A 27,911-nucleotide genomic window follows, 5' to 3' on the forward strand; every position below is an offset into this window, starting at 1 on the left:
ATAAACAAGTTGGACATGCATGACTATTTGCTTTTATAATGCAGTCGCACCTATGAGACATTATTCCAGGCTGTCGCGCTGTATATTGCAATCTGTTTGTCAAAACATTCAATTCTTCCTTTACAATTCATGAGTAAAGTACTGCATTTAAGAGTTCAGTAATGTATTTACTTAACTCTATCTACAGTCCTGTGAAAAAGTATTTGTCACACTACAATGAAAGACATGGACAATATTTAAAAAAACCCTCAACGGTTCATAATTGATCATGAAATGTAACTTTTAAAAAAACTGATGCAACCCTACATAATCTGTTTAAAAAGGTAAATGTTCCCTGAAACCACATTAAGCAGCAACAACCACTTTACACTTCAGATAATAGTAGTCGTTCGAATTACATTTTTGTCCCACTCTCCTTTGCAGATTTGTTTTAATTTAGACACATAGACACATTAAGTGGTGCTACAGAATGCACTTTAAGTCTGGACTTTGACTAGACTATTCCAAATACTTAGGTTTAGCCATTTGGTGGTGGACTGCTTTTTCTGCAAGAAAATTCTTGCATAACCAAACCACTTTTGCAGCTTAGATTACAGACATCTGACCAGACATTCTTCCTTAGAATTTTCTGGTGGAGCAGAATTCATGGTTACAGCATGGTGCCCAGAATCTGAAGCACTACCACTATCACACTACCACCACCAGGTTTGACTATTGGTATGATGTTGTTATTGGGAAATACCGTGTAAGTTCTGTGTCAGATATAACTGAACACATGTCTTCTACAAAGGGCCAATTGGCAAAAAAACAAAACGAAAAACATATAGCTGTTTTAATGGAGGTGCAAGAAACTTGTGGTGGTTTTTAATGCAGTCCCATTTGTGTGATTGAAGGTCATTTAATAGCATTAAATAGTGCTTTTCTGTCTTGCCTTTTACAGACAGATTTCTCTAAGTTCTACAGTATAATATTTTCATAATACTGTCCACTGTCCATTTAAGGCATTTAGCAGATGCTTTTATCCAAAGCGACTTACAATTATGACTGAACAAGATTTGAGCAATTGAGGGTTAAAGGCCTTGCTCAGGGGCCCAAAAGTGGTAACTTGGTGGTAATGGGGCTTGAACTGGCAACCTTCTGATTACTAGTCCAGTACCTTAACCACAGAGCTACCACTGTATATATTCCCATCCCCAAAACTGTTGCCACATAATTAAAAGTATGTCAATTATTTCATATTTTACATGTTATTTTACATCTCCTAAAGGGCAGCTGTAGCCTAGTGGTTAAGGTACTAGTCTAGTAATCAGAAGGTTGCCGGTTCAAGCCTCACCACTGCCAGGTTGCTGCTGTTGGGCCCTTGAGCAAGGCCTTTAACCCTCAATTGCTTAGACAGTGTACTGTCACAAATGTAAGTCGCTTTGGATAAAAAAGCGTCAGCTAAATGCCGTAAATCTCTCTCTCTTACTTTTTTGCATAGCTCTCTCACTCATCTCTCTCTCTCTCTCTCTCTCTCTCGTTGGCTCTGAGCGAGCTGGTCGTCATCCAGTGTGAGCAGCGAGCATCAGTGGTGCAAGACTGAAGAACTGAGGGAATCTGCGTTCCAGACCGAAATATACACTGGTACACAGGGCACAGATGGCACCAATAAGGAGTGTAGTTGTGCTGTTGCTTTTGGCTGGATGCTGTGGGGTTCAGGGAACGGTGAAAAACGGTAAAGAACCGGACAACACGGGCGGCAATTTTCTTCAGGACGAGCAATGGCTGTCTACTATCTCTCAATATAGCCGCAAGATCAAGCACTGGAACCGCTTCAGAGACGTGAGCAGGTTTCTTTTATATATGTTAAACACATGCTGTATAAACCATGAAACACGGGTTAATACGAATAACATTTTATCATTGATGTTTTAGGAGAAATTTGACATTTTGGTGTCTGAACCGTTTACTGCATTTTTTGGCTTTTTAATATGTCAACCGTTAAAAACTGGAATAACGGGTTCATTCAGACACGAATTTTTGATTTGGTTACAAGTATTTAACTTGGTGCTTCTTTTATTCTTTTATTTTGATTACGTTTTATAACAATTACTGTCGTTATTCGTTTATTGTTCTTAATTCACTTCCTTTATTTCTCTCAGGTGAGTTAACTGCCTGGTCCAAACGTGTCTTGTTTTCATATAGAGATGCCAGTTTAACGGTCTTTATTTCGGTATAAACATCCAACTCTTCAAACGAGTCGTTTTCAAATAAAATGTCAGAAGCAGTTCAGGACTGTTTATCCACCTGCCCTAAAATTAAGCTTTCAGTTTTGACATTAAAGCATTGTCGCCACGCCCGGAGTAACAAAACAGAGACTTGTTATTAGATGCAGCCATATATTAACATCATACTACCAATCTTAATAGTATGTCAAAATAGTACGCCGCTAAGGAGCGCGTTCTCACCGTCACCATGGCAACGCCAAAGCTTGTACACTTGCGTACTAATTAGTATAGAACGCCACCTTACTTTCTCAGTAATGTATCATCCTTTAATCAGATTATATACTTGTAATTAACACTAAGTTGTTCTGCTGTACATATTCCAGAGGAGATCTCCCCTTTTAACATTGCTTATAGTTTACATCAGCATCCTGCTTAATAGAGTACATGTACTGAGTGATAAAATACACTTTATATAAAATATTAATTTTATTATTTATTTAAATACATTTTCTTTTGGATCTGTATTCGGTTCTTGTTTTCATCTGTGGAGTTAAACAAGTTATACCTGACCTTTTGATATTTTGGTCTCCCCTGGTTTTGCTATTATAAATTGTCCCTAGGTGTAAGTGGGTGTGTGTTTTATGCCCTGTGATGGACTGGTACCTAGAAAAGGCTGTAATTCCTTTTTAAGCCCACTGTTCCTGGCATAGGCCCTGTTCTCAACTAGACAGTGATCAGTATAAAGAGGTCAATGATTTAAATTAATAAATTACTAAAACGTGAACTGGTACCCTGTTCCTTGGGTGATATTGCAAAAATATATGAACTGCAACAATCCATTTTCTTTCATTTTCAGTATGATATGAGTATCATTGCTGTTGATTATTGCCAATAGTTCATTCTAATCCACAACCTTTTTTGCACCACGGACCGGTTTCATATAAGATATAATTTCACGGACCAGCAGGGGTGGGAGGATTTAAAATATAATAACTGTACTACTCACAAATGAGCTTTTTTTGCTGCAACGAGATGCACCTATGGGTGATTGGGGACAATAACACCTGTAAAAAAGTAGTTTTCATTGTTGATGTAGCGATCTCTAATTGTTTATTCTTTCTGGTGGTTAAGGACCACTGTTCTAATCTAATGCCAACATCCTCACAATAACGGGTAGGACAACTTATGTTCTGTGGTCAGCTGAAAATTCTGCCTTTTGTCAGTAAACATACATATATTTATGGCATAAAATAATGCAATTAAACAGATTCTGAAATGAGCTAAATAATATTAAATACCAGTTTCAAGGTATTATTGGCCCAGACACTTCATATTAGATTGGAGTATTACTATAATTAACAAAATGTAGCTCATATACAGAACAGCAAATATAGAAACAGAACACTCCAAAAATGTTATGACATACTTCACTGGTGTAAGACTGCACCACCACTATAAACAAATTTAAAAAAAGAGGTCCATACTGCACATAATTTACCTCATGATTCACTATATATGAAGGACTGTTCTGACTCCTAAACCTTTTTCTGATGTGGTTGAGAACATTTAAATTACTGGCTGTACCACTCTTACCTGAGCCTATCCTCCCTATCCCCCCCCCCCCCCCCCTCCCCAATATTTGATTGTCCCAGTTTTGATATACTCAGTTTTGCTGTGCGACCCTTGTGAACACTCTTGATGACTGATGAGGGTACCAGACTAGCCTTTTCTCAAATGTGTAAAGCCATGGAATTCTTAGAATCTCAGCACTTACAGAGGACCACAATACTCTTTCTATTTTCCACTGCTTGTGTAATATGTGGAATATGAGAAGTATGTGGAATCTTGGTATATTTTTTTGCAATATTGATGTTATATCAATACTGCTGTCATATCACATGGCACTATCCTATATCCCAGTGCTAGGCTTGTAAATTAGACCGCGCAAAACCAATGTAATGTGATTAGGAGAAATAAACCCTATTAATAAACCTGGTCTATGTACATGCTGCAGATGGATTGTGGATTTAAGCATTGATCTGGGTATTAATCGTACTGTGAATGTAGCATGATTGAAATTGAATCAGCAGTTTCGGTTGCCCAGCATGGATAAACGTAATTGCTTCACACATGTAACATCTTCTTTGATTAGTCTCTGTATCCCATAATCAATATTTATTGATTGCCACATACTGCACTGCACTGAAAATAAGTTTTTACAACCCAGACAGGGTAAGGATTTATCGGACTGCATATTCACGGCTTCTGTCTTTTACCAACAAATTTTTTTCCCCCTGAATCACGCCATTTGAAAAGTAGGAGAAAAAAGGCAGCTGAAGACTCGCCTGCTCCCCCAGGACCTGCTGTCTGCTTGAATAAGAAGCTGTAAGACACATATTGGTTTATTTATTTTGTGTGAGAAGCTTCTTGGATGAGACAGCAGAATGCCCAGAGCAGGAACGAGCCAGGTAACAGGTGAAGGGAAAACACATAGAGTCAAGCTGTGAGGGAAGCAGGTGCTGTTCATTAGTAATCTTCATAATCAAATATAAATAATGTTTTTTTGCAGTTTGCTGTCTATACAGTGAATTGACATTAATGCATTTAAATGAGCTATTCTACAATGTGAAACATGAAACGTATACATTAAAAGTTAAAATCCTGTAATACCCTGCATGTTGTATACAGATTGTATAGGTAGAAAGTCAGGCAGTGAGGGGAGCAGGTGCCGTGTGTAAGGAGCCTTAACTGCTGACGGGCAGCTGGAGTGGGGCTTATTTAAATCCTAGACGGATCAATTAGGCGAAAATGAATTGGCAGCTCGGTTGATTTACAAACCCCATTTCCAGAGAAGCTGGGACATTTTGTAAGATGCAATAAAAAGAAGAATCTGTGATTTGTTAATTTTTTTAATCTTTATTTAACTGACAAAGAACAAAGAAACTATTTCCAGTATTTTCACTGATCAATTTCATTGACATTTTAAATTAATTGTCTAATTAATTTAAATTAATTGTGTCATAATGCAGTAGGACCACTGGTTGTGTAGTTTTTTGTTCTCAGCCTCACTGAACAGCTTTGGAATGAACTGGAACATCAGTTGAGGCTTTCTTGACCAACATCAGTTCCAGGCCACACAAATGCTGTTTTGACTGAATGGGCAGAAATTCCCACATACATACTTTAAAGTCTTGTTTGAAGCTTTTTTTCAAGTGGTTGTTAAAAAGATCACATACAGGTCACTCTATTTTAATATAATTTTTATTAAAAAGAATGTCCAACAAGCCCATGGTCAGGTGTCCAAATACCTTTGGCCATATAGTGTACATGGGTGTGTGTGTGTGTGTGTGTGTGTGTGTGTTGGGGGGGGGGGGGGGGGGGGGGGTCTGTGTGGCTTAATGCATTCTGGGTGTTTTAATCCCGGGCTGAGGGTGGCACGGTGAAACGTGAGTAGCACTGTCGCCTCACAGCAAGAAGGTCCTGGGTTCGATCCCCAGGTGGCGGTCCGGGTCCTTTCTGTGTGGAGTTTGCATGTCCTCCCACAGTCCAAAGACATGCAAGTGAGGTGAACTGGAGATACGAAATTGTCCATGACTGTATTTGACATTAAACTTGAACTGATGAGTCTTGTCTAATGAGTAATTACTGTTTCTGTCATGAATGTAACCAAAGTGTGTAAAACATGACGTTAAAATCCTAATAACTAAATAAATAATCCCGGGCTGAGCTCACAAATATAGAAGGTGCATGGTGGTACATGAACCTAGCCATTAGGGAACACACAAAGCCATTATGCCTCCAGCATAAAAACTGTGCCAGATCAAATATGCGGATGTCTGATCAGCTGTGGCGACCCCTAACGTGAGGTTTTAGGTCTATACTAAATGTCTATGTCTTTCAGATCATTTGTCATGCTGCAGTTCTGCAGTGTTTTTATATACGTTCACATTTGTTTACTTATTTAGTGAATTACTTGCCGCTATGTGCATAAGTAGGTAGGGTCTTACAAAGTGTTTGAGATGTGTGAAACACATTCTGTATTCACATTCACGTAACAGCTTAGCCTTTGTATGCAGACCTGCATCACAGTGTAGCACCAGCGCAAGCTGTGAGGAATAGCAAGTAACAGGGAATTAATTAGAATTTAGAGAATTAGAATTTAAAGCAGTTATCAGCAAGGCTTTCAATAACTAAGTTCATGTAGATAGCTCTACTGTGATCAATTTAATTTTACATAAGCTGTGACTGGGCACAAGACAGAGACATCTTAGACAGAGCACCAATCCATCGCAGGGCTTCTGCCTTCCCCTATTCCCTCTTATACATAGCAAATCTTGTCTGTGTAGACACTCAGTCTGCCCATCTAAGGAGCCATATATGTGCAAGTCTTTAATGCACTGTGTTGTGACTTTGTTGTGTCACCTTATCACCAAGTGTTAAAATGATCTACACAAATGCCCTGCCATTGGTTTGTGGCTTGTCCCTCCTTCGTCCACTGTCAGTTGATACTCACCATGGCTGCCTGTGAGCACCGCTTGCTGTTTCTGAGATACTTCAGTCCAGTCACTTTCATTTACAGCATTTAGCAGACGCTTTTATCCAAAGTAGCTTACAGTTATAACCATATACAGTCTAAGCCAGGGGTCACCAACCTTCGAAACAGAGGTCTACTTTAGGGGTACTGGGTAAGCCAAAGGGCTACTTGTAGGATACAAACTTCCTGAATACCATAAAGTTGCATGGTTCACCTTTAATGATAATATTATGATTAATAATAATAATAATAATAATAATAATAAATATTCATATATGTGAAGAGACTGATCACAAGTTAATTATTCCTCACAATAATTATTAACAATGATTTACCATGGCAGGAAACACACATATATAAACATGTAACATTATTTATATTTCTGTTAATCTTAATCAGTTTCAATATTTGAAAGTCAGAGTCATTACATCTCTGATATTGTATATAATAATATATAAATATTGTTCTTGACAGTTTTGTATGAATGAGCAGATTTTTAGCATTTTGATCAAAATCACACCCCCCCCCCCCCCCCCCCCAAATCATCACTTCTGTACCATTTTTAAGGAAATCATTAAGTCACATCTTCAGATCATGTCCCGTTTGTACTTATCCCGTTTGTACAAATCATGTCCCGTTTGTACTTATCACTACTCTGTCCCATGTTTGTAGTTATCACTACCTTTGTAACGTTTTAGAACAAATCATGAACTCTGTCCCATGTTTGTAGAAATTATCAGTTAGGTAAGATTTTTGTAAAAGCTACCATTTAAATGGACGTTTTTGTGACACGTACTGACTGAAGCCTCTCTCCACATTGTGTCGCTCTCTGCCGTCGCCCCGCGAATGAAACACACACTTTTCCTCCCAATCATTGTGAAAATATGAAGTTTTCTTTCTCTTTTCTAACATGTTTTTTTAAATTATTTTTTCATGGTAAAAACGCATCTCGCTCCCCATCATAGCTGCGCATGCGTAGCTTGCTTGTCTCAGCGTTATGCGCACGATATAAAACTCCGCACCCAAACGAGATCAGAGCTCATATAAACATCAAACATTTTTGTTTTTAAAATGTTATATTCAGTATTGTCATTTTCAAATCTACATCAATGCAAGTGTTATTCAAAAAGAACAGCAACACAAATATAATTTTTAGACGGAGCGCTATAGTCACTAGTGCTATTTTAGAACATGCCCTGCGGGCGACTCACGTGGTCCCTACGGGTCCCCCAGGTTGGTGACCCCTGGTCTGAGCTATTGAATTGTATATGGTTGCTCAAGGGCCTTACAGTGGTAACCTGACTGTTTTAAGACTTTAGCCAGGGACCTTTTTAACTGTTAATGATCTGGCCCTTATGAAAGTCACTTAGGGCTATATACCTGCCCATATCTGCTACATTCAATATGTGAACTATGAGTAACTACCACCAGCATATTCAATATATCTGTCATATAAATATATCCATGTCATGCACAATTATTACTAAATAGCCATTAGCAAACACTTTGGGGAGGGGGGGGGGGGGCAGAGTCGTTACTTGTTTTTTGTGGTTGTTAAAGATTAAAATGCTTATATGTTGGACTGCATCAACACAATGTGTTGCACAATTGATTTTTGAGGTGGGTTATTGCTGTATTGCTGGGTTAAAACTGTAAAACATTGTGATAGTGACTGTCACAGGTGGTGGGGTAGAAAAGTATTTGCTCTATTGTCTAAGGATCTTTTATTTGAACATGAATCATACCTTAAGCCATCTTTGACCAAGAACCAGGAGCTGATTACTTCTCTTCTTTGAGTAGAAATAGTTGTTTCTTTTTTTTTGCTACGCTAGCATGTTTTAAAACATTTCCAGCCTACATGACATTTCTTTCAGTTGCACTCTGTGTGTTTGTGTGGCCTGGTGCAGTGTGGCAGAACTGCTTTTGTGCCTAAATGTATGTAGTTCACAGTACTGGCATTTACAGGAAACTGGGACAAACTAACAAAGTGGGCATTAAACTTGTTGAAAAGATGACATCATATGACAGTGCCACATGTCACAGAGCTCCTCAGTTTGATCCATTCTACTCCTCGATTTGGCACCTTTTTAGCAGTTGTGGTTAAAATAACTGAACCTTCTAACTAGACGTGGTTTCCAGATACTTCTGGCCATGTAAGTTTTTGCTACTTTTCTGTTCTTTATTGTACTTTGTAAATTTGTAAACACATTTTAAACTTAACGCCTGCAACACACAGTCCGGTTTTAATCTTGTTTTAATGCAGTAGGACCACTGTTTGGTGCAGTTCTCGTTCTCAGCTTCACTGAATAGCTTTGGAATAAACTGGAACATCAGTTAAGGCTTTCTTGACCAACATCAGTGCCCAGCCAGAGAAATGCTATTTTGACTGAATAGGCACAAATCCTCACAGACATACTTTAAAGTCTTGTTTAAAGCTTTCTTCAAGTGATTGTTTAAAATATCACATAGAGTTCACTCTATTTTAATACATATTTTTTATTAAATAGAATGTCCAACAAGCTCATAGTCAGGTGTCCAAATACTTTGGGCCATATAGTTTACATGTGCAGAATTCTGCTATTTTAGGGGGGATTATTTAACTATTACACGTTTTGAGTCTGTGTGGCATAATGGTAAGAGCCACACAGTGCCTGGGTTCTTATGAGCTTTCTTGACCAACATAAACATCCAGCCATACCAATACTGTTTTGACTAAATAGGACTGTCATTATTTTCCAATTTCCAAATTTTCCCCTCCAACCAAAGTTTGCAGTCAGTGGATTAGCTGTGTTTCTTTACCATGACTCTAACCATGATAAACCAGTTACATTTTAAGGCTTCATATTTGTTATCTATACTTAACTAACATGCTATGTTAGTTCGTAAGACGTTGTCTTTGCTGTAACATCCATGGGTATAAAAGGCAGACATTGTTTATACATCATGTAAGTAATTTCCTGCGACTGTACTGTACATTAATTAGACAATTGGGCAGCATGGTGGCTCAGTGGGTAGCACTGTTGCCTCACAGCAAGAAGGTCCTGGGTTCGATTCCCAGGTGGAGCAGTCCGTGTCCTTCCTGTGTGGAGTTCTCCTTGTGTCTGTGTGGATTTCCTCCGGAAGCTCTGGTTTCCTTCCACAGTTCAAAGACATTCAAGTCAGTTGGAGGTAAATTGGAGATGCAAAATTGTCCATGACTGTGTTTGATATTAAAAACTTGGACTGATGAATCTTGATGAACCGTTTCTGTCATGAATGTAACCAAAGTGTATAAAACTTAACGTTAAATCCTCATAAATAAAATACTAAATAATTAGACATTATTTAGTACTATGGGATGTTGTTTGGAATGCAGCCTGATTCATTTGCTGCCATCTCTTTGTGCTCTGCTTTGAGGTGGCCATATAAAAAAACCTTTGTTCTAGTTAGCCAAAAGTTTCTCCATATGTATCTAGAGATTTAGGTTTGACCTTATGAGACTAGGAATACTGAAACCTCTTTGAACCTCTTATTTGATTCAATAGAATCATATGAAAGGATGGGCTTTTGTTTGTCTTTGTTAGCGGGCTGACAGAACAGTCAAGAGTATAATGTTTGAGGCCACAGTGGTATTCTCTTTTTTGTGGTGTTTGAGAGTAGTTATCTGCAATACATTGTGAATAGCAGTCAGTTAAGTGGTTCGATGCAGGACAATTGTTGCTGGCACAATGCTACGTGTACATGTTTTTTTTGCATGCTGCTGGGACTCATTTTCCCAGCTGCCCTCACCCACCTACACACCTGCTGAATTATCAGTCACCACTGACTAATCATTGCTGCTGCTCAAAAAGAAGCCCTGGAAGGATTTTGCCTTCGTGTGTAATTCACTATTGATGAAATAATCTTCAATTTTCTTTCATTTGAATCTTTTACCTGCTCGTGACAACTCAGAGTATTGAGCTTTATAAAGGGTGAGTTATTTCCGTGACCCTGGTGGGAAGCGTGTTTATTGGATCAGACAGGCTGTGTAACTGAGGGATTTCTGAACGCGTAGCTTGTTTGTCTGCTCTGATCCATTCACCACATAAAGCAAACTGAATGTAATTCTTCTGTTGTTATGCAATGCAGCAGCCTACATTCAACAGTGTCTGAAACAACATTGAAAGCAGAAAAATCATAATTTTGAAATATGAATTGTTTAATTACATTTTTTTTTAAATATTATACTTTAGCAGTTGTCACAATGGTACAGCCGTTAGTGTGGTTGCAGCATATCTTAGGGGTCCTGGTTGGTTGGGTTTGTATCCTGTCACTTCTTGGCCCTCATTGGCCTACTCAGAGCACCTCTTTTCTTTTCTCATTCTATAAAACATGCTAATAAGTGGATTGGCTACTCTAAGATGCTTTTAGGTATGGTCAAGTGAAAGCATGGGTGAGTTTGTGATTCCCTGCAATGGACTGTTCAGGTTGTATTCAGGATGATGTAGTAACTAATGATCAATCAATACATTTTCAGTATTGATTTGTATATGTCATTATTCAGAATACACACCTAATCAGCAATTGGTTTGGAGGTTGTTAACCCTGCACTCACACTGGCAGGGACACACTGTGTCAAAGTGAATGGACAAAATAAAATTTTATTGAGAGCTGGAATATAGTGGTGCCCAATCGAATTTGAGAAGAAAACCCTCAATCCTGTGGACAAAAGTCTTAGTTTGGATCCTGGTTGTGTTCAATTACTGCATACACAGTTAGTACACAGGTGTAGGGATATGTAAAAATCACCATGGCTGTGTCTCAAACTGCATACTTCGATGTTAAGTAGTGTGTGTAACACTTACAGTGTTAATACAACATGGTATGGTAGTATGCATTTTTAAATAAAAAATAGAAATATTTAGAACCATTAAAATAAAGGTGTACAAATGACCTCCATTTACATTTTGATTCAATTCATAATATAAAGTTAATGGTTCTATATTTAATATATTCATGATTGAAGTTAACTTTAATTTGATGTTTAATTTATTGTTACTCAACAACCACATGATAACCACATGAAGTGACCTACATAAATAATGTCAAATGCCAATCATTGTAAGGTCATCTTTTATGACTCCAGTTTCCATCTTTGCTCAACACCTAGTCATGGTTAAATGGACACCTGTTAATGCCTACAAGCCAACAAGCCCCTTGTCTTTGTGAATCAAACCACATACAAGTTTATCCTGAAAGAAAACTTGCTTCCTTCTGTTCTGACAATGTTCCCCATCTCTGAGGATTGGTCGCAAGTCATCAAACAGAGCTGAGCTACTTGAATTTTTGTGCCAGAAATGGCACATAGGCACCCAGCAGGGATGTGCTATGCTGGTGGAGAGAACATAAAAGCTGTAAATACCATTGTTTCCAGAGCTGTATGTAGTCACTTATACTCAAAGGTCGCAAGGTACAGAGTGAGGTTTGATAAGTACTCTAAGGTAGGTTGGGGTAGTTTCACTTTTGGCTTTGTAGGCAAGCTAAAAAGCATTGTTTGTGACATAAAGTAGTTAAAACAGCACAACAGTGGGGTCATGTGACAGTATTTGGGTTGATTATAAACCATGTTTGCAGCTGCATTTTAAATCAGTTGCAGAGGTCTGATGGTGGTCGTAGTAATATTTGCTAGGATTGAGTGGCAGTAGTTCAACATTGAAATGACAAAAGACGGGACAAGATCCTGAGGGGCTTCCATTGTGAGGAATGGCAGAATCTTCCTAATGTTATAAAGGAAGAACCGGATGATCAGGTCAGGTTAGCAACATGAGCCAAAAAGGATTGCTGGCTATTTAGGACAACACCTTTTTTTTTATATTTTGACGGTGTGATCTGGGTGTAATTTAGAGAGATGACCAAGTATCATCTTAGTTTTGCTTAGGTTTCAGATGATGTGCTGACATCTGTTATGAGATATCTGCCAGACATGCAGAAATGCAGGCTAATACTTGGTGTTTGAAGAAGAAAATGGAAAGCCATGGTAGGATATCACGAGTGACAAGAGAGTGGTTATAAATGGAAAAATAGAGGACTAAGTACAGATCCTAGTAGGACACCAGGTGAATGATTGCATATAAGAGATGTTTTACTCCATGACTTGTGGTCGGAGGCCTTTAAGTTAGGAAGCTATCTACCACTATTCTGAACCCATTAAAGCAAGTGTGGAGAGGGTAGATAGAAGAATGCTGTGATTTACTATGTCAAATGCTACAGGTTGAGAAGGATATGGACTGATGATGGTTTGGCTGCTTTGACAGCATAAAGCTTTTTAGTGACAGCCAAAAGTGCAGGAGTTGGTTTGAGACCAAATTGATTTACATTTAGAATAAAGAATTAAAAGGAGGGGATAGATATGTGTCTACAGATGTTCAAGCCATTGTTAAGGTTAAGACAATTAGAAACAAAATTATTTATCTTAATTGGTCATTAATAGTTAACATAATTGGAGTAATAATTGGTGACATATGGAGTGGATGACAGGGATTTATGTTTATTGTGACTTCTGGTGTTCGGTTACATACGATGTTGTATATAATAGTCCTGGTATTGAATGCACCTAATATCACACATAGACATAAAGTACATTGATACATTTTGCATATTTTACATTTTTGAAAAATTAAGAGCAGGGTAGAGAAAAAGAGTGAGTACTCGAGCACTTGGACTGAGTACAGAGTACATAGTAGGAGTATAACAGTGTACCTCTTCAATCTTTTTGTCTATCACTGCGGGTAAGCCAGCAGCTCTTAAAAGCTCTGCACACTGATATCAGACAAATGACTTGAGGTTAAGAGAAAGTTCATGTTATGAATAAATTCATTATGTTATCAAATTCCAAACTGTACATTGTCCAGAGATTGTACTTGTTTATTCACATATTTGGAGCATCACTTGGAAGTTTCTATATATTTGTTCTTAGGTCATAACAGTTATTAACAAGCTGTATTGATTGAATAAAGCTGAACTTCAATTCATGAACACAAAGCGTCCAAGTGCTTGAGTGGATGAGGTGCATTTGGAAACTGTTTATGCACAGATTAACACAGCTGTTTTTTTTTAAAGATAATTAAATCAGTACAGTCATCTATTTGTTCTATTCACCTGTTGATGACAAAAAAGGACCGAAATTTTTACTCCATTGTGACTAATGCTTTTACAGTTCAAAAACCCAAACGTTTAAGCATATGTTTTCATGACTGATCATGGACTGACTAATATTTACACTTTTTCACTTAGTCACAGCCTATTAACAGCTACATCACACCAGCAGAGCAATAAAACGCATACTGCTGTTGTGTTACAGTTTACATTTTCACCATCTGTAATCTCTAAAGTACGTTTTAAATGACACATTTAGAGCATTATTTTTAGGAAAATGTATTAAAATTGATTGATTTTGTTTATGGTAGCCAAATATTCTTTTTAGACCCTGATCGGATTCTAGCTTTGAATGGCCAATCTTCAAAAGACACGTACATACATGGCCAGAAGTAGAGTATGTTGAAAGCTGAATATGAATCCATGTACTTATTTTAATTCTAAAATTGTGAACATTTATATAGTGTTGGGTCTATTTAGCTTTAAAAGCAATCAGCCGTTAATGGAATGCTGAGCAATATGGCCCGTCTCTCAGTCAGCAATTTAGTTTGATCCTTGTGTGTTGGACAGGGTTGGAGTTAAGGCTGTATGCAGGCCATTCTTTTACAACAAACAATTCTCCATAATGTTATTATGCTCCAGAGTCCAATGATCTATATAATTTTAGCCAATTGCGCATAGTGACTTAGGGCTTGGCTTGTGTTAGGCTGCTTATTTTTGTTGGATAGATCGGTTATGGAAAACATAAAGCATCACGGCTAAACTTCTGGACTTAAATAAACAATAACAGCACTTGTAATTAGTGTTATTATGAATATGACATTTTTGCAGAATTTGCCTAATTAACACTTGGTCATACCTCTGTCATGGTTTCAGGCTCTCCACTGGCACTGCACTTTTTTAATAGCATCATTATGTACACTTTTTGTTTTGCCTTTGTCTTTCCACCCCATTCTGTTAATTGTTTTTTTCATTAATGGGTCTCACTTGTTGTCAGTGATCGCTTTAATTAGTTTTGCATTTAAACTCTCAGTGCGTCTGTGTTTATTGTATAGCAATTTTATTTTATTGTCTTTTCAAATTGTTCTTTGATTCATATTGGCTGTGTATGAGCATTGTCTGTTCTGTCGACTACCTGCATGGATTACCCTTTTCTTTATTTGCTTTGTTGTGCTTTGACCTTTTCTACAGACTATGACTTTGATTATTGGTGTAATAAAACTTTTGCTGAACTTTGGCACTTGCATCCTGCCTCATTTTGTCAGCCTTTATAGCTCTGTGTGGTTAATGAAGTGTTTGATTTTTAATTTACTCTGTGTTTAGTATAATTGTATAAATGTTGTAAAAAATCAGTTTATCACTAAAGACTAAAACAAAAAGTCTACCACTAAATGTGTACACTTATTAAACAGAAAAGATTTAATTATTTTGTGCCTTATAAATGGCCTACATTTTACTCTTTATTAGAATGAGAGTCACTGGAGACATAGTCATTTGGCTTTTAGGTATCCTTTGCCTCATCTGCTTCTAAAATAGCTGTCCTTCTTCATAATGTGTGTCATATTAGTGAACGACAATGTTTCAATGTCACACCAGCAGGTTTTGTACATGCAGAATCACTTGTATTAAACAGTAATTTATGGCATATACAGCTCATTCATGTACTACCAAGCTGCTTGGCAGAAGGTAGCTAGAAGCATTTATGTGTGATCTGTTGCCTAAAACATTAGTATTCACAGGGGAAACATATTTCTGAGGTCATTTACTCTGTGAATGATACAGCTAATTCAGATTCTTTATTGGGTCTTTGTTCGTCCTACATCATTTTGATGGGTTTTGCTCAAGTTATGGTAAAAGCCTGAGTGTGTGTAATGTACAAAAAGAGGAAACTGCTGTTGGTTAAAATGTGTGTTTGTCTTTGCGTAAGGATAGAATTTTAGATAAATGCTAAGATAGCAAAGCAGTATTAAATTAAGGTGTTTTTAACAAGCGAAAACAGTAAATGGGTTGGTGTCCAACTGTGAGTGAGTGAGAGCATAGAACGGTTACAAGCCAGATTCATAGGGAGTTTTGCATGTAACAAGGTCACATAGGACTACATGTGCTAAGCCTTTGTGCCTCATTTTAGATGCAGTATATCTGTATTCTGCATGAAAAATTGGGCATGTTATATATATGATACCAGTGCAGGAGCCTAGAGAGGGCATGTTTACTTAATTTTGCACAACTGAGTAGTAAGTTACCGCAATAAAGGATGCAGTAACTTATGATTGCTTTGATTAGTTTTGCATTTAAAGTCTAAGTGTGTCTGTGTTCATTGTATACCATTGTATAGCATTGTATAGCATTGTATAGCATGTCAAGATTTAGAGCACATGTTATTTCACCCTCAAGATCTAGAAGTATAACACCTGCACACATGTTGAAAGGAGGTCTTAACAAGTCCTTGCATATCACTCTAACTTTAGCTTCTTTGGCGATCTTTAGGTTTTTGTGTTACCCAAAACAATCAAATAATAAAATATAAATCTGACTGCTTGTTCTCTTTTATATTCTTTATATTCTTTGTTAATTTCAGGGAAACCTAGTTTGGCCATTGTTTTGCCCCTTACAGACATGCACTCAATTGTATGTATGTGGAGGCGCCCAACTGGCCGATAGCAGAGCTGAGATTCAAACTTTAGAGCTCTAGATGTCAGCACTGGTGGGCTAGCGTATTTTACCACTGCAGCACCCGAGTGTAACTTGTATAATATTGCTAAGATTTCTAAGATTAAACTTGAGCCACAGTAGACTACACAAATGAAACTATTTAATTGTACAATATTTATATGACAATTTATGACGATTTATATGGTAATAGCTAATCAATCACCCATATCAGTGATTTTCATACAGCTTTCTTTAGTTTTAATTTATGAACTATTATGTCTTGTTTTCTTGTTTCGTTGGGGACTGTTTATACCAAGTCCACACTACGTGAATTTCCAAGTTGTCAGACTGCTGTACAGTTCACACTACACAACTGGATCTCTTGTAATTGGGAGTCTTTCAAGTCGGTGTGGCTTTCACAATACACGACTGATCGGCGATAGTGGGTTTTACACTACACGATCAATCACCGGGAGGAATCGCAGGCGAGCTTCTCGAGTCTCCCAAACTACATTTTGTCACGAAAACACACGCGAGAAGTGACGAGGGGTTTAATGATACCATGTCCAAAAATGCACGTCAACAAGTAGCGAGCGATCAAAGTTTGTGCGCTGATGTGAGCGTAAAAGCAAGTAGAAAAAATAAATGAATCTGAGTGGATTGGGCTATGTGGCCAGCAGGGATTGTTTGTTCTGTAGTGAGTTGGAGGTTGATAAATATTTTTTGCAATGCAATGTTGGTGTTATGTTTTGTAAAGAACGATAAGGTCAGAAATACTGTAAAACTTGAGTGTGTGTCTCTGTCCCACCTTTTTACAACTCCTCCCCTGCGTTTCCCCTCACCCTATATCTTGCATTCTCATTGGCTGTTCGACACCGCACTCATTGCCAGTCGGCCAACTTGTATCCAGATATCTAGCGTGCTAGATAATTATCTTCAGAGCGCTCGGCGAGCCGCTCGGCTCGAGTTGTTGAGTAGTTCACACATAGCGATTGAGAGCCGAGTTTCGAGAGCCGAGTTTCGAGCCGGCAAATCTAGCGCCGACCAGTCGACGAGTGAAAATCAGGGCAAAAATCGTGTCGTGTGAACTAGCCATTAGTTGACCAATTTTACAGCTTCGTTGCAGTTTTTAAACTACGGACCTGAACACAGTTAGTAAGCAGTACCAGTCACATTTGTGTAATAAGCTACAGCACCAGAAGCAATGTAAGCACAGATTACAATCTTACTGCACATTGTCAGTTTTGTACATTTATCAATCACAGTGTGATTAATGTAAAGCATCAGTGTGATCACATTGAATAAAAACATGAATGAAGTTATTTGCATCTAAAATTAAATAAAAGCACCTTTTAAAAAATACGCTTTAATGTTTTAATTTTGTATACCGCCAGTTAGGGTTGGGCGATATTGCCGATTTTCATACCGTCATACCGTCTTCAGGAAATACCGCGGTATACGGGGGGGGGGGGGGGGGGGGGGGGGTTGTGTCGCGGACAAACTTTACAGTGTACACACTTGAGTGTAATTACAATATTTCAATGTTTTCTTATAAAAAGATTTAACAATCTGAACGTCAAACATTGCTTATCTTATCTGATCTATAATAAATACGCATAAGTATAAATGCATGTGTATCAATTACACTTTAACACAAACATTAACACATAACATTTTGGCATTGTAATCTCTCTCTGCTCACACAAAACAGAATAATAGCAGGCTAAACACTTCAATATATTTCAAAAGTTAACTGCTTAGTTTATAGTTACAGATATTTCTTAAAAGTGTATGAACGTGTACGATTAGTTATGCCTGTAATCCACAATTAAGTTCTATACCGTAACAAAAAATATGAATGTAAATGTTCATGTTGCGATGACGGTGATGTAAAGTAATGTTAAAATAATTCAAAGTCCAAACATTTGAGTGGTTAACGAGAACGCTACTTTACATGTCACACAAGCTCAGTGCAAAACTCGAGCACAGAAACGGTACAAATCCGATCTATTCCCTACACACTCGCTCCCTACGCCCTATAGTGCGCTTAACTTTCTTAAAGGGCCAGACAATATATTTTATAATTCACATTACACGACAGGTGAGACGTTCTTTTTTCTTAATATAGCGCTTTTATTTAGGAAAAAATAGTTCTTACATAGGCAGGAAAATCTATGGCAGACAAGAGTCAGAACAGCGGATTGGGCGTAACGTTATTATTACTGTTTGCTCCTTTTTCTCAACACTTGTGCTCGATTTACACTGAAGATATATTTAGTAAATAAGTACATGTCCGCGCATGCACGCGCTTGTGTTCATTTCCGGTTGAACTGATAAAAAATTTTGATTTTGAAAAATTAAAAGACGAGCCGTTTTTCAGTTTCTGCTTGTTAGCTCACAGCTAACGCTAGCCAGTGTGGCTCTTCACTCCAGTGTTGCCAACTCCTCAGTAAGGAAAGTAGCTATTGGCTGTCCTAAAAGTCGCTAGAAGTCGCTAAATGACGTCATCGTCTAATTTGCATAAGGTCAATTTGCGTGTAATTGACGGTGTAGAAGAGAGGAATAACATCGTGGGAGAGACAAAAAGTGGGTAAAAACACCCTAAATATGTTTAGAACTACAGATGAACGTTCTTCTGTTGATTCGTGGTTTGGTTTTGTTTTTTAAGACAACACTGAGCTACTCTGAGCAGGGTTGCCAGATTGCGACAGTAATTTTCAGCCAAAATGCATGAAAAAACGCCCAAAACACAGGATAAGCAGATGATGTTTAGCATTTCACAAATAATAAACCAGTTAAACCATCATGACCTACAAATTAATATCTTAAAGTGTACAGATCAGTAATTATACATTATAAAGGACAAATTATTTTTGCTTGCATGTCTTTAAAGTAGCCTGCCAAGTTTGTAAAATGCATTATTTGTTGGGACACACAACCCTTTGCATGTAAATAAGAATAAACTTGCAAGCAATGAAAGTTTGCCCTCTCGTACATATGAGAAGTTGTATGTACGAGACTTGCTTACCTTCATATTCAACTCAAATCACTTGTCTAACATATGAATCACTGTATTGATGGGCGTGGCAACAGTGTCTTGGACTGGAAAGAATAACCTGTCAATCAAACTTTTGACAACGGGTTGGATGTGGTGGGAGAAGGTAGACCTATTTATATTCCACCTGCTTTAGCAATAGCTTTTTTTATTTATATTTTAGGCTGCCAAAATTATTACAAACTAGCCCAAATTTTGTCCACCTGCCACAGTGTGTTTTTCCCTGCCAATTTCCAACAAAATCCGCTCATTTTGGTGGAAAACCGCCCAATCTGGCAACACTGACTGTGATACTGACCGCACGTGCTTTGGGAAGGGGGAGGGGCTCATGGCAGGACCCGCTGCTCGTTGAGGACAATAACTGCAGAACGATGTGTTTTTTCACGTTCGAGTCTCCAAAAGTCTCCAATAACACCAGAAAAAGTCACTAGAGCACCCCACAGCCAATCAGCGAGCTCCAACCGCCTACCCCTCCAACCCCTCCCTCACTGTGGATGCGCGCATGTCCTAAAGTCTCAGTTTTCAAGGTAAACCTGAAGCAGAAATTCGGCGCTTCACATTTAAAAAATACCGTCACCATTTTTGAATACCGTCACCATTTTTGAATACCGCGGTATACGGTAATATCGTCATACCGCCCAACCCTACCGCCAGTCTTTACAGACTTGATGTAAGTGATGTCATAAATGCTTAAAAAATGATAAGCTGGTGTCAAAACACGGGTGGCTAGGTGCATTATGGATAGTGGTTTATCTGACAGTGTGAGTACTTTTTTGTGTTTGGGAAGGGATTACAGAAGCCCTATTTCCCAAACACACACACATGCATGCATGAATACACATATACACACAGCACCACAGTTTGAAGAGCCACAGACTCCCTGCCTCCACCCCATCGCCTCTACTGTATCAAATCAGTTCAAACTGTATCGACTGACAGTACACTATAGCTCACATACATACTCACAGACAGACGCATCAGCCATATGTGGCATAAAAGCAAAATACAGCGCAGTCACAGCTGGCTAGTTTTCTGTTATATGTGTAATTGGAGAATAGGTGCAGTATTTTCCACAGGATACAGGGAACATAATATGATTGGAAGTGATTCTCTTAGAAACACTGTTGTGGTAGCATAAGAACAGAATATGTTAAAAGACTTTAGAAGAACAGTAATCTGAATGTCTTGATAATGATGAGCCATGGACTCAAGGATATTAACCAAGATTTAATAGAAAGAAAGGTCAGATGAAAGGCATTGTTGGGTTTATTTAGCCTGAAGCCAGAAATGAGAATCAGAAGAAATTAGAACCCAGAAAAGCTGCATAAATGTCAAACTACACACTTAGTAAAGCTATAAATCCTTTTATGGTATTAGTTGCATACATTAGTCATGCCATTTCAACATCATTTTAGAACTTCTGGTGACTTACGCTATATGGACAAAAGTATTGGGACAACTACACATTACACCTACAGGATTTTTTTATGACATAAGACTCCTTTATTATTGATCCCCTTTCTAAATCCACATCCCACTCTTAATCCAAAGGCGTTAATATAGAGTTAGTTCCCTCTTTGCGGCTTTAACAGGGTCTACTTTTGGATTTTTGGAGTGTGTCTGTGGGAAAATCACACAAAACATCTCTCTTTCGAATATAGTAGCTACGATTGGCCGGTGACTGGAATTGGCACATTTTTCAGCATGATCAGCCATAACCAGTGACTGGTCAATCAGTCTAAAATAGCCGATTCTGTGCTGGTCATATATATATATATATATATATACATACATATATATATATACAGTGTATCACAAAAGTGAGTACACCCCTCACATTTCTGCAGATATTGAAGTATATCTTTTCATGGGACAACACTGACAAAATGACACTTTGACACAATGAAAAGTAGTCTGTGTGCAGCTTATATAACAGTGTAAATTTATTCTTCCCTCAAAATAACTCAATATACAGCCATTAATGTCTAAACCACCGGCAACAAAAGTGAGTACACCCCTTAGTGAAAGTTCCTGAAGTGTCAATATTTTGTGTGGCCACCATTATTTCCCAGAACTGCCTTAACTCTCCTGGGCATGGAGTTTACCAGAGCTTCACAGGTTGCCACTGGAATGCTTTTCCACTCCTCCATGATGACATCACGGAGCTGGCGGATATTCGAGACTTTGCGCTCCTCCACCTTCCGCTTGAGGATGCCCCAAAGATGTTCTATTGGGTTTAGGTCTGGAGACATGCTTGGCCAGTCCATCACCTTTACCCTCAGCCTCTTCAATAAAGCAGTGGTCGTCTTAGAGGTGTGTTTGGGGTCATTATCATGCTGGAACACTGCCCTGCGACCCAGTTTCCGGAGGGAGGGGATCATGCTCTGCTTCAGTATTTCACAGTACATATTGGAGTTCATGTGTCCCTCAATGAAATGTAACTCCCCAACACCTGCTGCACTCATGCAGCCCCAGACCATGGCATTCCCACCACCATGCTTGACTGTAGGCATGACACACTTATCTTTGTACTCCTCACCTGATTGCCGCCACACATGCTTGAGACCATCTGAACCAAACAAATTAATCTTGGTCTCATCAGACCATAGGACATGGTTCCAGTAATCCATGTCCTTTGTTGACATGTCTTCAGCAAACTGTTTGAGGGCTTTCTTGTGTAGAGACTTCAGAAGAGGCTTCCTTCTGGGGTGACAGCCATGCAGACCAATTTGATGTAGTGTGCGGCGTATGGTCTGAGCACTGACAGGCTGACCCCCCACCTTTTCAATCTCTGCAGCAATGCTGACAGCACTCCTGCGCCTATCTTTCAAAGACAGCAGTTGGATGTGACGCTGAGCACGTGCACTCAGCTTCTTTGGACGACCAACGCGAGGTCTGTTCTGAGTGGACCCTGCTCTTTTAAAACGCTGGATGATCTTGGCCACTGTGCTGCAGCTCAGTTTCAGGGTGTTGGCAATCTTCTTGAAGCCTTGGCCATCTTCATGTAGCGCAACAATTCGTCTTTTAAGATCCTCAGAGAGTTCTTTGCCATGAGGTGCCATGTTGGAACTTTCAGTGACCAGTATGAGAGAGTGTGAGAGCTGTACTACTAAATTAAACACACCTGCTCCCTATGCACACCTGAGACCTAGTAACACTAACAAATCACATGACATTTTGGAGGGAAAATGACAAGCAGTGCTCAATTTGGACATTTAGGGGTGTAGTCTCTTAGGGGTGTACTCACTTTTGTTGCCGGTGGTTTAGACATTAATGGCTGTATATTGAGTTATTTTGAGGGAAGAATAAATTTACACTGTTATATAAGCTGCACACAGACTACTTTTCATTGTGTCAAAGTGTCATTTTGTCAGTGTTGTCCCATGAAAAGATATACTTAAATATCTGCAGAAATGTGAGGGGTGTACTCACTTCTGTGATACACTGTATATATATATATATATATATATATTTAAATATTTAAATATTTTATGCATTTTTCTCCTAATTCAGTGTAGTCAATTTGTCTTCCGCTGCTGGGGATCCCCGATATTTTGCAGTTGCCCTGTGCGCAGCCCTTAACGGAACCCTTTCCGCCCATGCACTCTGCACAGGTGCCTCTATCCACCAATCAGAATCCTTACACAGCGTTTAAAGACCCCGGCCACATATTCTGGGCATCCCTCCCTGCAGGCACTGCCAGTTATGCCCGCTAGATGTCACCCAGCCTACCAGTGGCAACGCCGAGTTTTGAACCGAGGAGTTCAGAATCTCTGTACTGGTGTGCTAGCGAGTTATCCAAAAGTAAGCAAAAGTAAGCAGTGGAGGAACAACTCTGAATTTAATAAGCCATTTAAAACAGCATCACCCCTCTTAATATGTGTAATTTAACATAGCAAAATAAGGCAAAAATGTTAAAGCTAAAGCTAGCGAGAGTGCAGAGCCAGACACAAGCCCCCAGCCCTGCCGTCTTTCTTTTGCAATGAAAAATTGTAAAATTCATAGCACTAAATAACCAGCCATTTTCTGTAGTTGAGGATACATTACCTGCCAAATTAAATGCCAAACGAGCGTTATTTTTCGAACGTTGCGCTATCAAAAAAGTGAATCCCGTATCATGTCACACACACAGCCTGCTACAAGCCAATTCCAAAGCAGCAGTTAGCTTTACAACGGACATTTGGAGTTCTTGATTCTTGTTTCTATTACCTGGTGTACTTGTTTTCTTTTGAAAAAGTAAACGTATTGCTCTTTATTTAATTTGAAGATTAAAAAGATTTGTCCTATAACCTAACACTCATTTATGTTGAGATATAAGAAGTTTCTATTAAAAAAAGGTGAACAAAGAATGTTTCTACATGCTGACATTTGTAAACCCAAATTGGTCGGTTATATGTTAAAAAATAGGCGATTGGAATCGGCCAAGAAAATTGTTATTGGTGCAACTCTACTTGTAATCTAGCAATTAAATGAACACTGTTGTTTGTCATGCTATTTTATGTATGTGTATTGTATTGTATAATTTATTCTGTTAAATTTTTTAATGTTCTGTATCAATACATGCAGTCATTCATCATTTTTATCCTGGCATGTTCTACTGTACATTACCTACAATAATAATAATAATAATGCATTTTATTTATAGGCGCCTTTCAAAGCACTCAAGGGCACCTTACATCTTACAGTTAAACAACAAAACAGACAATACAAGACATTTACAATTAACATTGAACAATCAAGTGAATTAATTGAATGGCTAGTTTGAATAAGTGAGTCTTTAGGTGGAGGGGGAATCAATAGTTGATTCAAAAGAAGAGTAAGCAGGAACAGATACTGTGGAAACCCTACATTTCCGCCTCCTCATCCCGTGATACGAGCTTCACAGATGTAAACAAACTCAGGTGGAGTGCACTGATTCAGCTGGGAGAAGTCACCAGGTTGTTGCCATGTCTCCATCAAGCAAAGGAAGTCATGTCCATGATCTTTCAGGATATCATAGATCAGAGGACCCTTGCCGGATAGCAAACGGATGTTTGAAACGGATCCAAAGCGGAGAGAGTTCAGGTCAAGTTCCATGCTAGCCAACCCAGCCAGGCCAGCCAGCACACCACCAGTGCCATCAAACCCGAAACTCCCACGAGATCCCCGATAGATGCACCTTCGGCAAGGGAGGAGCGCGACATCCCGATGCAAGCTCAAAGCCGAAGGTGGCCCGGGGGAGGGAAGTCGGAATCGGAGTCCAAGCAATTCCATAGCTGCACACTGCAATCAGCGTCCGCATCTTTCAAAATTATCCAACACACGCCAGCCATCCAGTACCCAACAGACGTAGAGACCATCCGACGAAAAAAGAAACGAGAAACAGAGCAACAGCGACCACAAAAAGACGAAAGCGAAAGAAAAACATGACAAAAATACAATAAAACATGGCAAAACATGACAAAATACAGCAACGGCAGCGGCAGCCAAATGCGCCAGCGTCCACCATCACCATGACAACAAGTCAGTAAATGTGATGTTTTATCTAAACCTGGAGTTTTGCCCACATATATCCATTTATTTCTCAGTTACAAATTCTCACTTTTTATTTATCTGGATCCTGAAGTGTTCTGTGCTGATAAATAGTTCCTGAGATGAAACTAAATATGCTCCTCACAGCATTTGTAATATAGCACATCAGGTTCTCTTATTAATGAGTGCAGTCATGGGAAACGTTTGGATGCAGTGTATCAATGCACACGCTCTTTTGCCTCATTACACTTTTGAATTCTTAATGATACATCTGCTTTGTACACCTGGTCTTTTACAGTTGCTTTACCACACTGCCCTGCATTCTGCTGCATGCCAACTGCAGTATATAAATAATTTCGTAGAGAACCCCCACTGTTTGTCCTAATGCATATGCTTAACAAGTATTGTGTCTACTGCTAAGTGCTTTTGCCAAGAGCAGTATGGCTGTGTCACCTTGGACTGCTCTTCATTTTAACTCATGCTTTTAGAATTTGCTTTCTGATGGGCAAAAGCCGCTTGCTTTATGCTGATAGCTTTATTCTTAAAGGACCAGGCAATGCTTAATGCACTGAATTATAATGAGAATTAACGCTAGCGCTCTATTCCAACCTTTTTTTACCATCTCAACACCTTTGGGCTTTGACTTCCTTATTTGTTTTATATCTGTAATAAGGTTCAATCCAGGATGTTTACAATACTACTTACTTATCAGTAAACATCTCATTATGTCCTTGGGTATTTAAAAAATAATAATTTTTCCCACTTTCCCCCCCAATTTTTCTCCCCTAATCTAGTCATGTCCAATTACCCTGAGTGCATCCTCTATACTGATTCGACCCTTCACCGCTGACTGAGGACACCTCTCAACTGACATACGCCCCCTCCGGCACATACAGTCAGTACAGACTGCATTTTTCACCTGCACGAGTCGAGTTCATACACCGACAGCATTATTCCTCAGCTCTGTGCATGCGCCATCAGTCAGCCAGCAGGGGCCGCAGTCGCACCAGTTATGAGGACCTATGATCCGACTTTTTACCCCTAACCCTGAACAACAGCCAGTCGTTGTTCATGCTGCCGCCCAACCCAGTCGGAAGGCAGAGCTGAGATTCGATACAATGTATTCGAAACCCCAACTCTGGTGCGCTAGCGTACTTTACCACTGCGCCACCTGAGCGGCTGTCCTTGGGTATTTAAGGTTATTGTTTAATTAATGGTTAACTTAAATGCATTTTCAGCAGCTAATGGTTAAAGTGGTTTAAGAATTGAGATATTATACACAAGACTGTCAGTATTGTGCTGAGATCTAACTAAATAAAGTTTGACCCCCTAACTTGCATGAATCAGTTTAACATGGCATGTGTTACCTACAACAAGTTCTGTATACTTATGGGAAAGCACCTAGGGCTGGGCGATATGGATCAAAAATAATATCTCGATATTTTTTCGCTGAACGGCGATATACGATATATATCTCGATATTTTTTTATCCCATAAAGTAATAACAAAAAGACACTTCTGAGACAAAGCTACATGTTCCAAATTTTTCCAGGCACTTTTATTAAAAATCATGCTGGGGAAGCTTCACACAAGAACTATTTTTACTTATTGAAGGAACGTTTGGTTGAATTGTTGAGGGAACGTTTGGGTGAATTGTTGAGGGAACGTTTGGGTGAATTGTTGAGGGAACGTTTGGGGGGAACATTTGGGGGGAACGTTGAAGGAACGTGAGGGGGGAACGTGAGGGGGTAGATTGTTGGGAATGGTTGGGTGAATTGTTGAGGTAATGGTTGGGTGGATCGTTGAGAAATTTACGGTTGGGTAAATTGTTAAGGGAACGTTTGGGTGAATTGTTGAGGGAACGTTTGGGTGAATTGTTGAGGGAACGTTTGGGTGAATTGTTGAGGGAACATTTGGGTGGATTGTTAAGGGAACGGTTGGGTGAATTGTTAAAGGAACGGTTGGGTGAACTGTTGAGGGAACATTTGGGTGAATTGTTGAGGGAACATTTGGGTAAATTGTTGAGGGAACGTTTGGGTGAACTGTTGAGGGAACGTTTGGGTGAATTGTTAAGGGAACGGTTGGGTGGATTGTTAAGGGAACGTTTGGGTGAATTGTTGAGGGAACGTTTGGGTGGATTGTTGAGGAAACGGTTGGGTGGATTGTTAAGGGAACGTTTGGGTGAATTGTTGAGGGAACGTTTGGGTAAATTGTTGAGGGAACATTTGGGTGGATTGTTAAGGGAACGGTTGGGTGAATTGTTAAAGGAACGGTTGGGTGAACTGTTGAGGGAACATTTGGGTGAATTGTTGAGGGAACATTTGGGTAAATTGTTGAGGGAACGTTTGGGTGAACTGTTGAGGGAACGTTTGGGTGAATTGTTAAGGGAACGGTTGGGTGGATTGTTAAGGGAACGTTTGGGTGAATTGTTGAGGGAACGTTTGGGTAAATTGTTGAGGGAACATTTGGGTGGATTGTTAAGGGAATGGTTGGGTGAATTGTTGAGGGAACGTTTGGGTGAACTGTTGAGGGAACGTTTGGGTGAACTGTTGAGGGAACGTTTGGGTGAATTGTTAAGGGAACGGTTGGGTGGATTGTTAAGGGAACGTTTGGGTGAATTGTTGAGGGAACGTTTGGGTGAATTGTTAAAGGAACGTTTGGGTGAATTGTTGAGGGAACGTTTGGGTGAATTGTTAAAGGAACGTTTGGGTGAATTGTTGAGGGACGTTTGGGTGAATTGTTGAGGGAACGTTTGGGTGAATTGTTGAGGGAACATTTGGATGGATTGTTAAGGGAACGGTTGGGTGAATTGTTAAAGGAACGGTTGGGTGAACTGTTG

At 39.1% G+C, this 27,911-nt stretch overlaps 1 protein-coding gene across 1 annotated transcript in view; it reads left to right on the forward strand.

Moving 5' to 3' along the window:
* The first annotated feature begins 1,529 nt into the window (after positions 1-1,529).
* LOC134321286 (testican-2-like) overlaps positions 1,530-27,911 on the forward strand; it is an 84,485-nt gene continuing 58,103 nt past the window's right edge. Inside the window, exon 1 of the mRNA XM_063002938.1 lies at positions 1,530-1,821. Coding sequence (XP_062859008.1) covers positions 1,639-1,821 — 183 coding nt within the window. The 5' untranslated portion in view covers positions 1,530-1,638. The remainder of the gene's footprint in view (positions 1,822-27,911) is intronic.

The sequence above is a fragment of the Trichomycterus rosablanca genome, chromosome 10 (genome assembly GCF_030014385.1).
Source record: "Trichomycterus rosablanca isolate fTriRos1 chromosome 10, fTriRos1.hap1, whole genome shotgun sequence".
NCBI classification, from domain to species: Eukaryota; Metazoa; Chordata; class Actinopteri; order Siluriformes; family Trichomycteridae; genus Trichomycterus; species Trichomycterus rosablanca.